The sequence below is a fragment of the Nerophis lumbriciformis genome, linkage group LG02, assembly GCF_033978685.3.
Source record: "Nerophis lumbriciformis linkage group LG02, RoL_Nlum_v2.1, whole genome shotgun sequence".
In the NCBI taxonomy this organism is placed as follows: domain Eukaryota; kingdom Metazoa; phylum Chordata; class Actinopteri; order Syngnathiformes; family Syngnathidae; genus Nerophis; species Nerophis lumbriciformis.
In genome coordinates, this window is record NC_084549.2 from 66,272,021 (window position 1) to 66,289,422 (window position 17,402).

Sequence of the window (17,402 nt, forward strand, 5' to 3'; positions counted from 1 at the left end):
TTCAAAAGTGGTCCGAACCTGTGCAGTGTGCAGCATCGACTCCATCCATCCATCCATCTTCTTCCGCTTATCTGAGGTCGGGTCGCGGGGGCAGCAGCCTAAGCAGGGAAGCCCAGACTTCCCTCTCCCCAGCCACTTCGTCCAGCTCCCCCCAGGGGATCCCGAGGCGTTCCCAGGCCAGCCGGGATATATAGTCTTCCCAACGTGTCCTGGGTCTTCCCCGTGGCCTCCTACTGGTCGGACGTGCCCTAAACACCTCCCTAGGGAGGCGTTCGGGTGGCATCCTGACCAGATGCCCGAACCACCTCATCTGGCTCCTCTCGATGTGGAGGAGCAGCGGCTTTACTTTGAGCTCCCCCCGGATGACAGAGCTTCTCACCCTATCTCTAAGGGAGAGCCCCGCCACCCGGCGGAGGAAACTCATTTCGGCCGCTTGTACCCGTGATCTTGTCCTTTCGGTCATGACCCAAAGCTCATGACCATAGGTGAGGATGGGAACGTAGATCGACCGGTAAATCGAGAGGTTTGCCTTCATGCTCAGCTCCTTCTTCACCACAACGGATCGATACAGCGTCCGCATTACTGAAGACGCCGCACCAATCCCCCTGTCGATCTCACGATCCACTCTTCCCTCACTCGTGAACAAGACTCCGAGGTACTTGAACTCCTCCACTTGGGGCAAGATCTCCTCCCCAACCCGGAGATGGCACTCCACCCTTTTCCGGGCGAGAACCATGGACTCGGACTTGGAGGTGCTCATTCTCATCTCAGTCGCTTCACACTCAGCTGCGAACCGATCCAGTGAGAGCTGAAGATCCTGGCCAGATGAAGCCATCAGGACCACATCATCTGCAAAAAGAAGAGACCTAATCCTGCAGCCACCAAACCAGATCCCCTCAATACCTTGACTGCGCCTAGAAATTCTGTCCATAAAAGTTATGAACAGAATCGGTGACAAAGGGCAGCCCTGGCGGAGACCAACCCTTACTGGAAACGGGTCCGACTTACTGCCGGCAATGCGGACCAAGCTCTCACACTGATTATACAGGGAGCGAACCGCCACAATAAGACAGTCCGATACCCCATACTCTCCGAGCACTCCCCACAGGACTTCCCGGGGTACACGGTCGAATGCCTTCTCCAAGTCCACAAAGCACATGTAGACTGGTTGGGCAAACTCCCATGCACCCTCAAGGACCCTGCCGAGAGCATAGAGCTGGTCCACAGTTCCACGACCAGGACGAAAACCACACTGTTCCTCCTGAATCCGAGGTTCGACTATCCGGCGTAGCCTCCTCTCCAGTACACCTGAATAGACCTTACCGGGAAGGCTGCACTGACTCGGATTTTCTGAATTTTTATTTTCGGGATTTGAATGCATTTATTTTGAAAGGACAGCTGGAGAGAGACGGGAGAGGGGGGATTGACGCGGGGCAAAGCGAATCGAACTGGGTCGCCGCAGCGGGTGCTCTACCAGGTGAGATAGGTTATAGCTGCATGGCTCGCGGCTCATCATATATTTAACGTTAATCCGCGATTTCACCGAGCGTTTCACTGACGGTGAGCAGCCTGACGCTGCTTCATTAACACCGCCGCTGTTTGACTCGGGGGCCGGGGCAGACACACGCAGTAACAGTCACCTGTTACCATACCGACGAGCTAACGTGTCCAGGTTATAACCCTGTTGTCAATAAACACACGTGGAGACGGTGCTTCAGATACTACATTAATACTGAAGCTAAATTGTCCACTGTCCACTGCAGCATGTGAATGCAATGAAAAGAATCAAATCTGAGCCAACCAGCTGTTAAAATGTTGTCCAGGTTAATGTTTTGTCCATTAAAGGCCCTTCATTTCAAGATTTCAACTGTGATCGGGCTTTAAACAGGTGGCTGACCTGTTCAGATGGGTGTAACTGCTACTGGTCAAATAATGTGAAATAGCATTTAATTTTACATGTATGCAATGCCATTTAAATGTAATTATAGATAATAATAATAATTTTAGTAAGATATAAGCCATAGGGATGTCCCGATCCGATATTTGGATCGGATCGGCCGCCGATATTTGCCAAAAAATGCGTATCGGCAGTTTTAAAAAAAGTTTTTAAAAAAACTCCGGTCCGTGTTTTCCAACGCACCTATTTAAATAATACATTCCACTTTTCTGCTGCTCCCTAATTTCCGTTCCGCATTTTCCAGCACACCTTCAACACATCCACAGGTCTGTGGATTCTCACCAGTTGCTTTTAGCTGCTGGCATTACATGACAGGCTCTTCTCACTCTTTCCTGTGTCTCCCTCTCACAGACAGACAAGCGCACCTTCTTACATACGTCACATACTGTCACGTCATACGTCACATACGTATACGCCCTCGCGGTGCAGAGAGGTAGCAGCATGGCTAACGTTAGCGGCGATGCTAGCGCAGCCGTGCGAGCAACCTTCCCTCTAAGGTGCGCGCCTGTGCAATTGCGCACTGCTCACGCGTACTCTGCGCACGGCAAATCTATGCCACGCACAAAATCAAATAAAAAAATAAGCGCATAACAATTTTCGACACACGGACACGACAGAGAAAACAGTTTTCGTCATCATTGTTCAAATATTGTAACGTCTGTCGAGACGCTTATCTCCATTCGGTGCGACACGCCCACACCATCAAAATGCCGAGGCAAACATTTCCACATTAACACCGTATGAAAAAAATTGTGATTTTTTAGTTGTGATTTCCTTCTCTGCATGAAAGTTTAAAAGTAGCATATATTAATGCAGTATGAAGAAGAATGTTTTAATGTAGACACATAGAATCATCATACTGCTGTGATTATATGCATCAAGTGTTCATTCAAGGCTAAGGCAAAATATCCAGATATATATCGTGTATCGCAATATGGCCTTAAAATATCGCAATATTAAAAAAAGGCCATACCGCCCAGCCCTAGTTCAATGATGCCATTTCTGTTTGTCATGTATAATTTTGTCTATTTTGTGTTTATCCTTGAATAAACAGGTCAGTTTCTTGTTACCAACCATTGTGTATTATTCAAACTCCCCTAATTCAGCTGGCTAGTTGTTATCAAGAGTACTAAAACCCTTTTCAACATGATTCTGACAACTAAGTAGGCTAAATAACTTTAAACTTTAATACATGCTCGGATAAGCCAGTATCGGTCAGTATCGGTATCGGTCAATATCGGTATCGGATCGGAAGTGCAAAAACAATATCGGTATTGGATCGGTAGTGCAAAAACCTGGATCGGGACATCCCTAGTATGTAATATGGCTTTTAATTTTTTTGCGGCTCCAGACAGATTTGTTTTTGTATTTTTGGTCCAATATGGCTCTTTCAACATTTTGGGTTGCCGACCCCTGCCCTAGTGTGTGAATGTTGTCTGTCTATCTGTGTTGGCCCTGTGATGAAGTGGTGACTTGTCCCGGGTATACCCCGCCTTCCACCCGTATGCAGCTGAGATAGGCTCCAACACCCCCGCGACCCCAAGAAGGGACAAGCTGTAGAAAATGGATGGATGGAAGTTAATTGCCTTTGAAAGTGTATACTTGCATTATTAGTATGTATTATGATTACATTAATGGTTCATTTGGACTCAAAAAAATGATAATGGCAATAATATCGTTTATCGACAATAATGATATATTGATTATATTTGTTATCGGCCCAGGCCTAGTTACATTATTAGACACCGTGAGAGTCCAGTCCATTGATACGCCAACAGAGGGTGGTAGGGGGATCTTCTACCATGTACATCTCCCTTCCAAAACTACACCACCAGCACTATTTATAGCAACAGCTCACATCTGTTTTTTTTGTCTCCTGCCAGCTAAAAGATGACTTGTGCAGCTAAAACCGGCTACAAAATAAATAGCGTCTCCTTGTTCCCATGGCAAAGGTCCAGTATGGGATGAGAAAATCTGGAAAGAAATGCAGGAATGTTTGGGAACAACCACAGTGGAGCTTTTTTTCTTTTCTTCTTCCCATCAAAATGGTAGAATCAGGACAGTTGCAGCTTGCATGTTGTAACACCTTTCACAGCCACTAGGGCAGTTTGCCGTTGTATAATAACGTGTACTTCTCATTAGTCGCGCAAAAAGCAACCATAAATCAAAATATATATACAAAACCCAAAACCAGTGAAGTTGGCATGTTGTGTAAATGGTCAATAAAAACAGAATACAATGATTTGCAAATCCTTTTCAACTTATATTCAATTGAATAGACTGCAAAAACAAGATATTTAATGTTCAAACTGAGACACTTTTTTCTTTCTTTCTGGGTGTTGTTGATAAATGGCTTTCGCTTTGCAGAGTAGAGTTTTAACTTGGCTTAACCGCCTCTAAAAAAAAAAAAAACACCCCCACCCCCGTCGTCGTCACGTCGTGTCGTGTCATTGCTGGTTGACGAGCATGCTCGGTAGCGCACACACAAGGAGTACTTGCAAGCAGAAACAGTTTGTAGACAGAAAAGGGAGAATGGACGCATTTTGGCTTAAAAATTGATGATAAAGGTAAAGTTATAACACTAAAACACCCTCAGGAAGAGGTGCTTTAAGACATGGCTAGCTAGCTAAAGTCCACCCGCAGTCTGCAGTGGTGTAGCTACTTCTGAATCACCACTCCTTGTCTCCATGGCGACAAATAAAGTAAGTTTCTTACAAGTATCATTATCACTGCAGGACGAGGAATAGCCAACCATGCTTCACTACACACCGTAGCTCACCGGCGTCATAATGTAAACAAACGCTATTGGCACTTGACATCCACTGAAATGATATCAAGTAGAGAACCGTATCTAGTCGATACTACTATGATTACGTCGATATTTTTTGGCATCACAACATCTTCTTTCCTTATTTTAAATGTATATCATGTTTATATACTCAGGAAACAAACAAAGGCTCCTAATTTAGCTGCTGACAGCTAAATTAGGAGCCTTTGTTTGTTTACTTACTACTAAAAGACAAGTAGTGTAGTATGTTTACTATTTTATTTAAGGACTAAATTGCAATAATAAACATGTTTAATGTACCCTAAGATTTTTTGTTAAAATAAAGCCAATAATGCAATTTTTCGTGGTCCCCTTTATTGAAAAAATATCAAAAAGTACCGAAAAGTGTTTAAATAATTTTGGTACCGGTACCAAAATATTGGTATCGGGACAACACTAGTATCTAGTCGATACTATTATGATTACATCGATATTTTTTGGCATCACAACATCATCTTTCCTTATTTTAAATGTATATTATGTTTATATACTCAGGAAATATGTCCCTGGACACATGAGGACTTTGAATATGACCAATGTATGATCCTGGAACTACTTGCTATCGGATTGATACCACACATTTGTGGTATCATCCAAAACTAATGTAAAGCATCCAAACAACAGAAGAATAAATGATTATTACATTTGAACAGAAGTGTAGGTAGAACATGTTAAAAGAGAAAGAAAGCAGATATTAACAGTAAATGAACAAGTAGATTAATTATTCATTTTCTACCACTTGTCCTTAATAATGTTGACAAAATAATAGGTGTATAAATGACACAATATGTTACTGCATATGTCAGCAGACTATTTAGGAGCCTTTGTTTGCTTACTTACTACTAAAAGACAAGTAGTGTAGTATGTTTACTATTTTATTTAAGGACTATATTGCAATAATAAACATATGTTTAATGTACCCTAAGATTTTTTGTTAAAATAAAGCCAATAATGCAATTTTTCATGGTCCCCTTTATTGAGAAAATATCGAAAAGTACCGAAAAGTGTTTAAATAATTTTGGTACCGGTACCAAAATATTGGTTTTGAGACAACACTAGTATCTAGTCGATACTACTATGATTACATCGATATTTTTTGGCATCACATCTTCTTTCCTTATTTTAAATGTATATTATGTTTATATACTCAGGAAATATGTCCCTGGACACATGAGGACTTTGAATATGACCAATGTATGATCCTGAAACTACTTGGTATCGGATTGATACCACACATTTGTGGTATCATCCAAAACTAATGTAAAGCATCCAAACAACAGAAGAATAAGTGATTATTACATTTGAACAGAAGTGTAGATAGAACATGTTAAAAGAGAAAGTAAGCAGATATTAACAGTAAATGAACAAGTAGATTAATCATTCATTTTCTACCACTTGTCCTTAATAATGTTGACAAAATAATAGGTAGATAAATGACACAATATGTTACTGCATATGTCAGCAGACTAATTAGGAGGAGTCTATGGTTGTTTACTTACTACTAAAAGACAAGTAGTGTAGTATGTTTACTATTTTATTTAAGGACTAAATTGCAATAATAAATATGTTTAATGTACCCTAAGATTTTTTGTTAAAATAAAGCCAATAATGCAATTTTTCATGGTCCCCTTTATTGAGAAAATATCGAAAAGTATTTAAATAATTTTGGTACCGGTACCAAAATATTGGTATCGGGACAACACTAGTATCTAGTCGATACTACTATGATTACATCGATATTTTTTGGCATCACAACATCTTCTTTCCTTATTTTAAATGTATATTATGTTTATATACTCAGGAAATATGTCCCTGGACACATGAGGACTTTGAATATGACCAATGTATGATCCTGGAACTACTTGGTATCGGATTGATACCACAAATTTGTGGTATCATCCAAAACTAATGTAAAGCATCCAAACAAGAGAAGAATAAGTGATTATTACATTTGAACAGAAGTGTAGGTAGAACATGTTAAAAGAGAAAGTAAGCAGATATTAACAGTAAATGAACAAGTAGATTAGTAACTAATTTTCTACCACTTGTCCTTAATAATGTTGACAAAATAATAGGTGTATAAATGACACAATATGTTACTGCATATGTCAGCAGACTAATTAGGAGCCTTTGTTTGTTTACTTACTACTAAAAGACAAGTTGTCTAGTATGTTTACTATTTTATTTAAGGACTAAATTGCAATAAGAAACATATGTTTAATGTACCCTAAGATTTTTTGTTAAAATAAAGCCAATAATGCAATTTTTCGTGGTCCCCTTTATTGAGAAAATATCGAAAAGTGTTTAAATAATTTTGGTACCAGTACCAAAATATTGATATCGGGACAACACTAGTATCTAGTCGATACTACTATGATTACATCGATATTTTTTGGCATCACAACATCTTCTTTCCTTATTTTAAATGTATATTATGTTTATATACTGAGGAAATATGTCCCTGGACACATGAGGACTTTGAATATGACCAATGTATGATCCTGGAACTACTTGGTATCGGATTGATACCCAAATTTGTGGTATCATCCAAAACTAATGTAAAGTATCCAAACAACAGAAGAATAAGTGATTATTACATTTGAACAGAAGTGTAGATAGAACATGTTAAACGAGAAAGTAAGCAGATATTAACAGTAAATGAACAAGTAGATTAATCATTCATTTTCTACCACTTGTCCTTAATAATGTTGACAAAATAATAGGTGTATAAATGACACAATATGATAAATAAATGTTACTGCATATGTCAGCAGACTAATTAGGAGGAGCCTTTGTTTGCTTACTTACTACTAAAAGACAAGTAGTGTAGTATGTTTACTATTTTATTTAAGGACTAATTGCAATAATAAACATATGTTTAATGTACCCTAAGATTTTTTGTTAAAATAAAGCCAATAATGCAGTTTTTCGTGGTCCTCTTTATTGAGAAAAGTACCAAAAAGTGTTTAAATAATTTTTATACCGATATCAAAATATTGATATCGGGACAACACTAGTATCTAGTCGATACTATTATGATTACATCGATATTTTTTGGCATCACATCTTCTTTCCTTATTTTAAATGTATATTATGTTTATAAACTCAGGAAATATGTCCCTGGACACATGAGGACTTTGAATATGACCAATGTATGATCCTGGAACTACTTGGTATCGGATTGATACCACAAATTTGTGGTATCATCCAAAACTAATGTAAAGCATCCAAACAATAAGTGATTATTACATTTGAACAGAAGTGTAGGTAGAACACGTTAAAAGAGAAAGTAAGCAGATATTAACAGTAAATGAACAAGTAGATTAATCATTCATTTTCTACCACTTGTCCTTAATAATGTTGACAAAATAATAGGTGTATAAATGACATAATATGTTACTGCATATGTCAGCAGACTATTTAGGAGCCTTTGTTTGTTTGCTTACTACTAAAAGACAAGTAGTGTAGTATGTTTACTATTTTATTTAAGGACAAACTTGCAATAATAAACATGTTTAATGTTCCCGAAGATTTTTTGTTAAAATAAAGCCAATAATGCAATTTCCGTGGTCCCCTTTATTGATAAAAGTACCGAAAAGTGCTAAAATAATTTTGGTACCAGTACCAAAATATTGATATCGGGACAACACTAGTATCTAGTCGATACTACGATGATTACATCGATATTTTTTGGCATCACATCTTCTTTCCTTATTTTAAATGTATATTATGTTTATAAACTCAGGAAATATGTCCCTGGACACATGAGGACTTTGAATATGACCAATGTATGATCCTGGAACTACTTGGTATCGAATTAATACCCAAATTTGTGGTATCACTTAGCAAACATAACATTCCGGCAAGCTAGTCGCACACGAGCGTTACCAATATGACGTTTCACGACAAAAAAAATGACTTAACTTACTCCTTTATTGTGCTGCTTTCCTCTCGTTTCGTCGCCGAGACGTTGGTGTAGTTTGAAGGCGATGAAAAAATGTGTTAAAGTTTTAATTAGCGAACTTCTCGCTAGCGAGCTAGCATCGTGAGCGCGTTCACGACAGCTCGCACGGCAGGACCCGGATGTTGCGTTCAAGACGATCTCCAAGGGTCGTAAAATACAATTAGAATGTATTTAATCAATCTCGAAGGGTCGTAAAATACAATTAAAATGTGACATCGCTACTAAAATAAAGCCAAAACATATTGTCTACATATAAAAAAAAGTCTTAAAATAATAAAACAACCAAAAAAGAGAGGAGCAGAAGCTCCGGGAGGGTGATACTGAGATTTTTTATAGTGATCCGATATCAAGTGAATCCAGACCTGGTATCGCCGATGCTGTGAATTGAAAAGCCATAATCATTGAATCAATATCTTAATTCGCCTCTAGTTAGTTGATAATGACTCTGATTACACAGGGAAATAATAAATATGTTTTTATAACTTGAACTATTGCATTAGTATGACATTAAAGACATGACAGGTGAAATGAAGACGTCCAGTTTTATTCAGTGCATCTCTGTCTTCACTCGTTGCACAGGTTGCTATGGCAACAGGTCCAGCCGGGTCGGGAGCACTTGTCGACGGCAATGCATCCCTTCTCGCCGTTGTCTGCGCGGGAAACATCGTCACAGTCACAAAATGATATCACGTGCACTGCAGAGTCGACCAGCCGTACACTTTCTAGTTTTGTGTGGTTGTCAGTCATTTTCATGCCGGGTTGTCATAGCGACACACACAACACAAGGCAAGGTTTTCCTTTTATTGGCACACTGTTCGCCCTCGCTCGTCAACTCATTAGAGCACAGCTGGTCTGCCAGAGAATAAGAAGACAGAGCAGAAGCGACAGACCGAGTGGAGAATCTTGTAGCGAGTCTGGCATGACAGCACAAATGTTCCACTTCTGGGTGTGAAGTAACTTTACCTCATTTACTCTGTTACTTTTACTTTGTTACAGTTACTATGTTACTTTTACCTTGTAACATTTACTTTGACACAGTTACTCTGTTACATTTACTTTGTTACAGTTACTATGTTACTTTTACTGTTACGTTTACTTTGTTACATTTACTTTGTTACTTTTACCTTGTAACATTTACTTTGACACAGTTACTGTGTTACATTTACTCTGTTATAATTGCTATGTTACATTTAGTTTTCTACATTTACTATGTTAATTTTACTCTGTTATATTTACTTGATTACATTTACTCAGTTACATTGACTTAGTTACAGTTACTCTGTTACTTTTACCTTGTTACATTTACATTGTTACTTGTACTCTGTTACATGTACTTTGTTACAGTTACTATGTTACTTTTACTGTTACGTTTACTTTGTTACATTTACTTTGTTACATTTACTTTGTTACATTTACTTTGTTACTTTTACCTTGTAACATTTACTTTGACACAGTTACTGTTACATGTACACTGTTAATTTTACTTTGTTACAATTGCTATGTTACATTTACTTTTTTTTACATTTGCTATGTTAATTTTACTGTTATATTTACTTGATTACATTTACTCAGTTACATTGACTTTGTTACAGTTACTATGTTACTTTTACCTTGTTACATTTACGTTGTTACTTGTACTCTGTTACATGTACTTTGTTACAGTTGCTATGTTACTTTTACTGTTGTTTACTTTGTTACATTTACTCTGTTACTTTTACCTTGTTACAGTTAATGTTACTTTTATGTCTACTTTGTTGCATTTACTCTGTTACATTTACTTTGTTACAATTGCTATGTTACTTTTTTTTTTTTACATTTACTATGTTAATTTTACTCTTGATTACATTTACTCAGTTACATTGACTTTGTTACAGTTACTCTGTTACTTTTACCTTGTTACATTTACGTTGTTACTTGTACTCTGTTACATGTACTTGGTTACATTAACTTTGTTACATTTACTCTGTTACAGTTCCTTTGTAACTTTTATCTTGTAACATTTACTTTGTCACAGTTACTCTGTTACATTTACCCTGCTACTTCTACTTTGTCGCAGTTACTCTGCTACTTTTACTCTATTACATTTCCTTAATTACATTTCATCAGTTACATTTACTCTGTTACAGTTACTATGTTACTCTTGCTTTGTCACATTTACTCTGTTACTTTTACTTTATGTTATATTTACTTTGTTCCATTTACTCTGTTAGTTACTTTGTTACAGTTACTCTGTTACTTTTGCTCTGATACATTTACTATGTTACAGTTACTTTGTTACAGTTACTCAGTTATATTTACTTTGTTAAATTGGTTGTTACATTTACTCTGTTACCTTTATTTGGTTACGGTTACTTTCTCACAGTTACTTAGTGACATTGACTCTACTAACTTTTTGGATAAATTTTACCTGTCAAGTTACTTTTACTTGAGTATTGAAATGTAAGAAATATATATGTAAATACATAAATCAATATATATGAATATATTTACACACACACACACATATATATATATATATATATATATACAGTGCACACACACACATATAGATAGATAGATAGATAGATAGATAGATAGATAGAGTAGATACATAGATTATTATGATCTATAATTGTTGTGCTTTTCAACGCAGCAAGTTATCGTTTGGACCGATACAAAAGTTGTTTGTCTGGCGTAAGACCATCGAACATGAATTATGGACCACATTAAACAGGAAGATAGTCGGTTGCCATGGTGACAAGAAGTGCCGCTTTACCTCTGGTGTAGCAGGCTTGTTGCACGTCACTGCTCTGACACTTCAGCTTCATGTTGACCATGTAGTCGTCGTAGCCGTGACACTCGATGGTGAACTGTTGTGCTGCAGCATGAAGATGAGGAATTGACTGTACACCTTTAATTAGGAAGTTATGACTGTACATGTTTAATTAGGAAGTTATGACTGTACATGTTTAATTAGGAAGTTATGACTGTACATGTTTAATTAGGAAGTTATGACTGTACACGTTTACTTATGAAGTTATGACTGTTCGTGTTTACTTATGAAGTTATGACTGTTTGTGTTTAATTATGAAGTTATGACTGTACACGTTTAATTACGATGTAATAATTTGAGTGAGGAGAACAGACCTGAAATGAGCGGTAAGAGCAGCAGCAGGAGAAGATAAGCCTTCATGTTGAAGAAGATGTCAGGCCAGATGTTGACTGTCCTCCGCTGAGGGGCAGAGGTCCATTTATACGCACACACACTCAAACAAACACACGCTGGCAATGAGGTCAGACATGTTGTCCCCATTCGTTTGTTTAAACTTCGAACTCTTTCAAAAGTTAATGATTATGTTTTGCTAATTTTCGGCGCTTGAACATTTGTTGTAATCTGTCTGCTTTACACAACTAATTCATCGTTTATTTGTGGAATCTTTGACAAGAACGTCAGTAATTATATATATATATATATACATATACACATATACATATGTATATATATTATATATACACACACACGCACATATATATACATACATACATATATATATACACATCCATACATAAATACACATTAATATATACATATATACACACACATGTATACGCATATACATATATATATACCGTACATACATATATATATACATACATATATATATATATACACACACCCATGTGTATAGATAAGATATATATTCACATTAATATATACACATGTGTATATATACACAAATATATATATATATATACATATATGTGTATGTATACATAAATATATACATATATGTGTTTGTATACACAAATATATATATATATATTCATGTTAATATATATATATATATACACATATATGTGTGTACATACATATATATATATATATATATATATTTGTGTATACATACACAAATATATATATATATATATATATACATATATTTGTATGTATACACAAATATATATATATATATATTCATGTTAATATATATATACACATATGTGTGTACATATATATATATATATTTGTGTATACATACACAAATATATATAAATATATATATATATGTGTATGTATACACAATGTATATATATATATATATATATATATATATCATCGGCGGTCACTCGAATGAGTATGACGATCCTCCTGGTAGGGGTGTATCCCTTTATGGAGGATGCCTGTGCGTGACTGTTTAACGTGGGGAGACTGGTGCACAGACAGTCACCATATACATACACACACGTGTGTGTGTGTGTATATATATACATATACACATATATATATATATATATATATATACACATACACACACACGTGTGTATATATACATTTTTATGTACACACACGTGTGTGTGTGTATATATATATATATATATATATATATATATACACACACACACGTGTGTGTATATACACATATGTATATATACTAGAGATGCGCGGATAGGCAATTATTTCATCCGCAACCGCATCAGAAAGTCGTCAACCATCCGCAATCCACCCGATCTAACATTTGATCAGAACCGCATCCACCCGCACCCGCCCGTTGTTATATATCTAATATAGACGATGCAAGACATTAGTGAGGTTATAAAGCTTTTGCCTGTTAAAGAAAGGAGACTGATCCAATGCAGCACAGACATTCGCGTGCCACGCTGTCACGACCCAGACGCACACCAGTGCGCAATCATATGGGAGCCGCGCTGAGCGCACCTCCAAGCGCGTCTCGCTGCCGGCGACGGCCGGGTATATGGGCCCGACGCTCCAGCGCCATCCATTTTCAGGGCTAGTTGATTCGGCAGGTGGGTTGTTACACACTCCTTAGCGGGTTCCAACTTCCATGGCCACCGTCCTAGCTGCTGTCTATATCAACCAGGGTGAGCCCCAGCCCTTTCGTGAGCGCACTGCGCGCGGAGTGACCCCTGTTACGCGCCCCCGGCAACAGGGGTGGCGGGCAGGTAAGCTGCGCGGGCGGAGCGCGCGGAGTGACCCCTGTTACGAGCCCCCGGCCACGGGGGTGGCGGGCAGGTAAGCTGCTTACCTTCTGCGCGTGACGCCGGCCGCGGCGAAGGCGGACGAGGCGGGGTGTCGGTGCAGTGGGCGCGCGGTGGTGACCCTGGACGTGCGTCGGGCCCTTCTCGCGGATCGCCTCAGCTACGGCTCCCGGTGGGGCCCTCTCGGGGGAAGGGGCCTCGGTCCCGGACCCCGGCGAGGCGTCCCTTCTCCGCTCCGTAAAAGTGTCCATCTCTTTTTTTTTTTTTCTTCTGTTGTGGCATATGCAGCAGGTGCCTGCTCGTTTTTCGTATGTGGGTAACAACATTTAACTATGTATATATATTTCCGAATTGGTTTAACTGCCACCCGCCTGAATCTATTTAAAATCTAATTTTTGTTATTTAAGCCACCCGACCCGACCCGACGATAAAATCAAATTTTTTTAAATTTCATCCGCCCGATCCGCGGACTCCGCGGTTGTGCCCGCAAACCGCGCATCTCTAATATATACACACATTTATGTATATATATGGACATATACATACATACATAGACATATATATAAACATATACATACATATATATATACACACATGTGATCTTTACACATATATATATACTGTATATACACATACATATTGTGTGTGTATACATATATACACATACATAAATGTGTATATATGTATGTATATAGATACTGACTGAGAGAGAGAGAGAGAGAGAGAGAGAGAGAGAGAGAGAGAGAGAGAGAGCGCGCTAATAGGCAGCACTGCACTTGAGGTCATCAGGGTTTAGTAAAGTAGACATGGCCTAACCACACTGGCTGTTGGCCTCCGTTACATACATACATTGTTGTGTATTGTGTACATACATATACCTATACACACTTACACTATGAAGATACACATCAAATATAATATACCCACCTCTTCACCAACATTATTTTTGCCATGAATTGAAAAGTCTAACATGAACTATGATGAAAGTCCAGCAGGAATGCACGTACTGCCGGCCACCAATACAAAGTTTGCTCTTAGTCGATATTCAGCGCCCCCTACAGCCGCCGTTTTAGTCGTACGACCTACATGAGGTCAGAGGGCAAAGGTCAAAGGTGAGAGTCTTGACTCGATTTGTGATCTTCACTGGTCGTCACCTTGTCGGCCCGCCTACACATCCGCCGCCCGGCGTTCGTCTGGAGGCGGGTCCTCTTCTTCGTGCGCCGGGTCCGCTTCTTCCTGCGTGAAGCTGTCGCTGCTGGACGAGGAGTCGGAGTCGCAGTCGGACTCGGCGTGGGAATCCGAGTCGTCTGTCGAGGAGCCGCTGCCGTGTGGAGGCATGGAGTGTTTGTGGCGATTGTAACATCCTGCACAGCGAGACAAGCCCAGGAACTCTGGACCTGACCTGGACTGGACCAGGAGACACAGACTGAGATGTTAGCACTGCTGATCACTTACTTCTAGTTAGTTAGCTCGCTAGTAAGTTAGCTGGTTAGGTGCGTTGGCATCAATGAATGCTTCACTGCTAACCAATGGTTGCAAAGTGGAACATTCTTACTATCGTCAAATGTATTTTAAATGTGTAAAAAACCATGTTTAGCCACAAAAAAATTGCAACAAAAACGGATTATTTTAAACCTAAAAATATTTTTAACTAAAAAAATAAATTACAACAAACATGTTTTACATAACAAATTATTTTCAATTTAAAAACTAATCATTTGTAACCAAAAAAAAATATTGCAACAAAAACGTTTTGTTAAAAAAAACAAATCATTGTTTAAACCAAAAAACGATTTGCAAAAAAAAAAAATTGCTGACAAAAAAGATTTGGAAAATTTAAAAAAATCTAACCAAATCAAATTGTTTTTGATCCAAATAAGATGGGCGACAAAAAAGTTTTGTAACCAAATAAAATAATGTTTTACCCAACACCCACCAAAAAAAGGTTTGCAAAATAAAACAATGTACCAAAAAAGGCTTCTAGGCAAAAAAGATTTCTGATCAAGACAAATAATTTTTGACCAAAAAAAAGATTTGACAAAAAAGTTTTGTAACCAAATCAACATTTGTTTTTGTCTAACAATAAAACGTTTGTGATAAAAAATAATTTTGTAACTAAATTAAATGATTTTCAACAAAAAAATAATAAAGATTTGTAGACATAAAATATTTTAATTGAAAAATAGTTTTATGACCCAAAAAAATAAAAAGATTTGCAACAAAAATATATTTATCTTTAATATAACCAAAATAGATTTGTGACCAAAACTAATCATTGTTATTTAACCTCCCCCAATTTTTTTTTTTTAACCAAAAAATAATTCGTAACCACAAAAAAGATGGGTGACAAAAAAGTTTTGTAACCAAATACAATTATGTTTACCCAAACCCCACCGAAAAAAGGTTTGCAAAATAAAACAATGTACCAAAAAAAGGTTTCAAGGCAAAAAAGATTTCTGATCAAAACGAATAGTTTTGGACCAAAAAAAAGATTTGACAAAAACGTTTCGTAACCAAATTAAATTTTATTTTTTTGAACAATAAAACATTTTGTCACAAAAATATTTTTGTGACTAAATTAAATGATTTTCAACAACAACAAAAATAAAGATTTGTAAACATTAAATATTGTAATCGAAAAATAGTTTTATGACCCCAAAAAATTACAAAAATTAAAAGATTTGCAACAAAAACAAATTGGGACAGAAATATATTTATTTTTAGATTTGTGACCAAAACTAATCATTGTTATTTAAACCCCCCCCCCAAATATGGGGGAAAAAAATATTCTTAGTTTTTTTTTGTTTATTAAAAAGGGATTCGTAACCACAAAAAAGACGGGTGACAAAAAAGTTTTGGAACCAAATAAAATTATGTTTTACCCAACCCTCACCAAAAAAAGGTTCGCAAAATAAAACAATGTACCAAAAAAAGGTTTCAAGGCAAAAAAAGATTTCTGATCAAAACGAATAATTTTTGACCAAAAAAAAGATTTGACAAAAAAGTTTTGTAACCAAATGAACATTTTTTTTAAACAATAAAACGTTTTGTTACAAAAATATTTTTGTAACTAAATTACATGATTTTCACCAAAAAAACAAACAAAAGATTTGTAAACATAAAATATTTTCATCGAAAAATAGTTTTATGAACCCCAAAAATTTAAAAAAAATAAAAAGATTTGCAACAAAAACAAATTGTAACAAAAATAGATTTATTTTTAATTTAACCAAAATAGATTTGTGACTAAAACTAATCATTGTTATTTAACTGCCCCAAATATGGGAAAAAAACTACATTTCTACCAAAAACTAATATTTTTTGTTTTTTACCAAAAAAGGATTCGTAACCACAAAAAAGATTTTTTTTTAAATTAGAAGAAAAAGATTTGAGAAAAAACACTTTGTAACCAAAACATTTTTTATTATTTTTTTACTAAAAATTTATTTATTACCAAAATATAACAAAAAAGATTTGCAACCAAAAGTTTTTCTTTAAAAATATAATTTATTGCACTTTATTGAATATTGTGTATATTTGTTGGTTGCAAATTCTTTATTTTTCTTTGCAAAAATGTTTATGGGTTGCAAATCCATTTTTTTCGGTTGCATAAAGTGAAAGAAATATCTCTCCATACGTTAATGCAGTTGTTAATATTAACTGTATAAATATATGTT

The 17,402-nt window shown here is 36.7% G+C and overlaps 1 protein-coding gene across 1 annotated transcript; it reads right to left on the reverse strand.

Annotated features, from left to right (window-relative positions):
• Positions 1-9,271: 9,271 nt before the first annotated feature.
• Positions 9,272-12,039, reverse strand: LOC133610471 (uncharacterized). Its single transcript, XM_061966774.2, has 3 exons — positions 11,875-12,039; positions 11,504-11,605; positions 9,272-9,398 (listed from the first exon to the last, which is right to left on the reverse strand). The coding sequence occupies exons 1-3, from the start codon at positions 11,918-11,920 to the stop codon at positions 9,313-9,315; spliced, it is 234 nt and encodes a 77-aa protein (XP_061822758.1). The 5' UTR covers positions 11,921-12,039; the 3' UTR covers positions 9,272-9,312.
• Positions 12,040-17,402: the final 5,363 nt, after the last annotated feature.

Bases quoted from the DNA above. Each gene is read 5' to 3' on its own strand.
- LOC133610471 (XM_061966774.2), bottom strand. From the start codon at position 11,920: ATGAAGGCTTATCTTCTCCTGCTGCTGCTCTTACCGCTCATTTCAG. The intron at 11,606-11,874 runs GTCTGTTCTCCT...TTCATGCTGCAG, and splicing joins GCTCTTACCGCTCATTTCAG to CACAACAGTTCACCATCGAG. The intron at 9,399-11,503 runs GTAAAGCGGCAC...TTTCCCGCGCAG, and splicing joins ACAAGCCTGCTACACCAGAG to ACAACGGCGAGAAGGGATGC.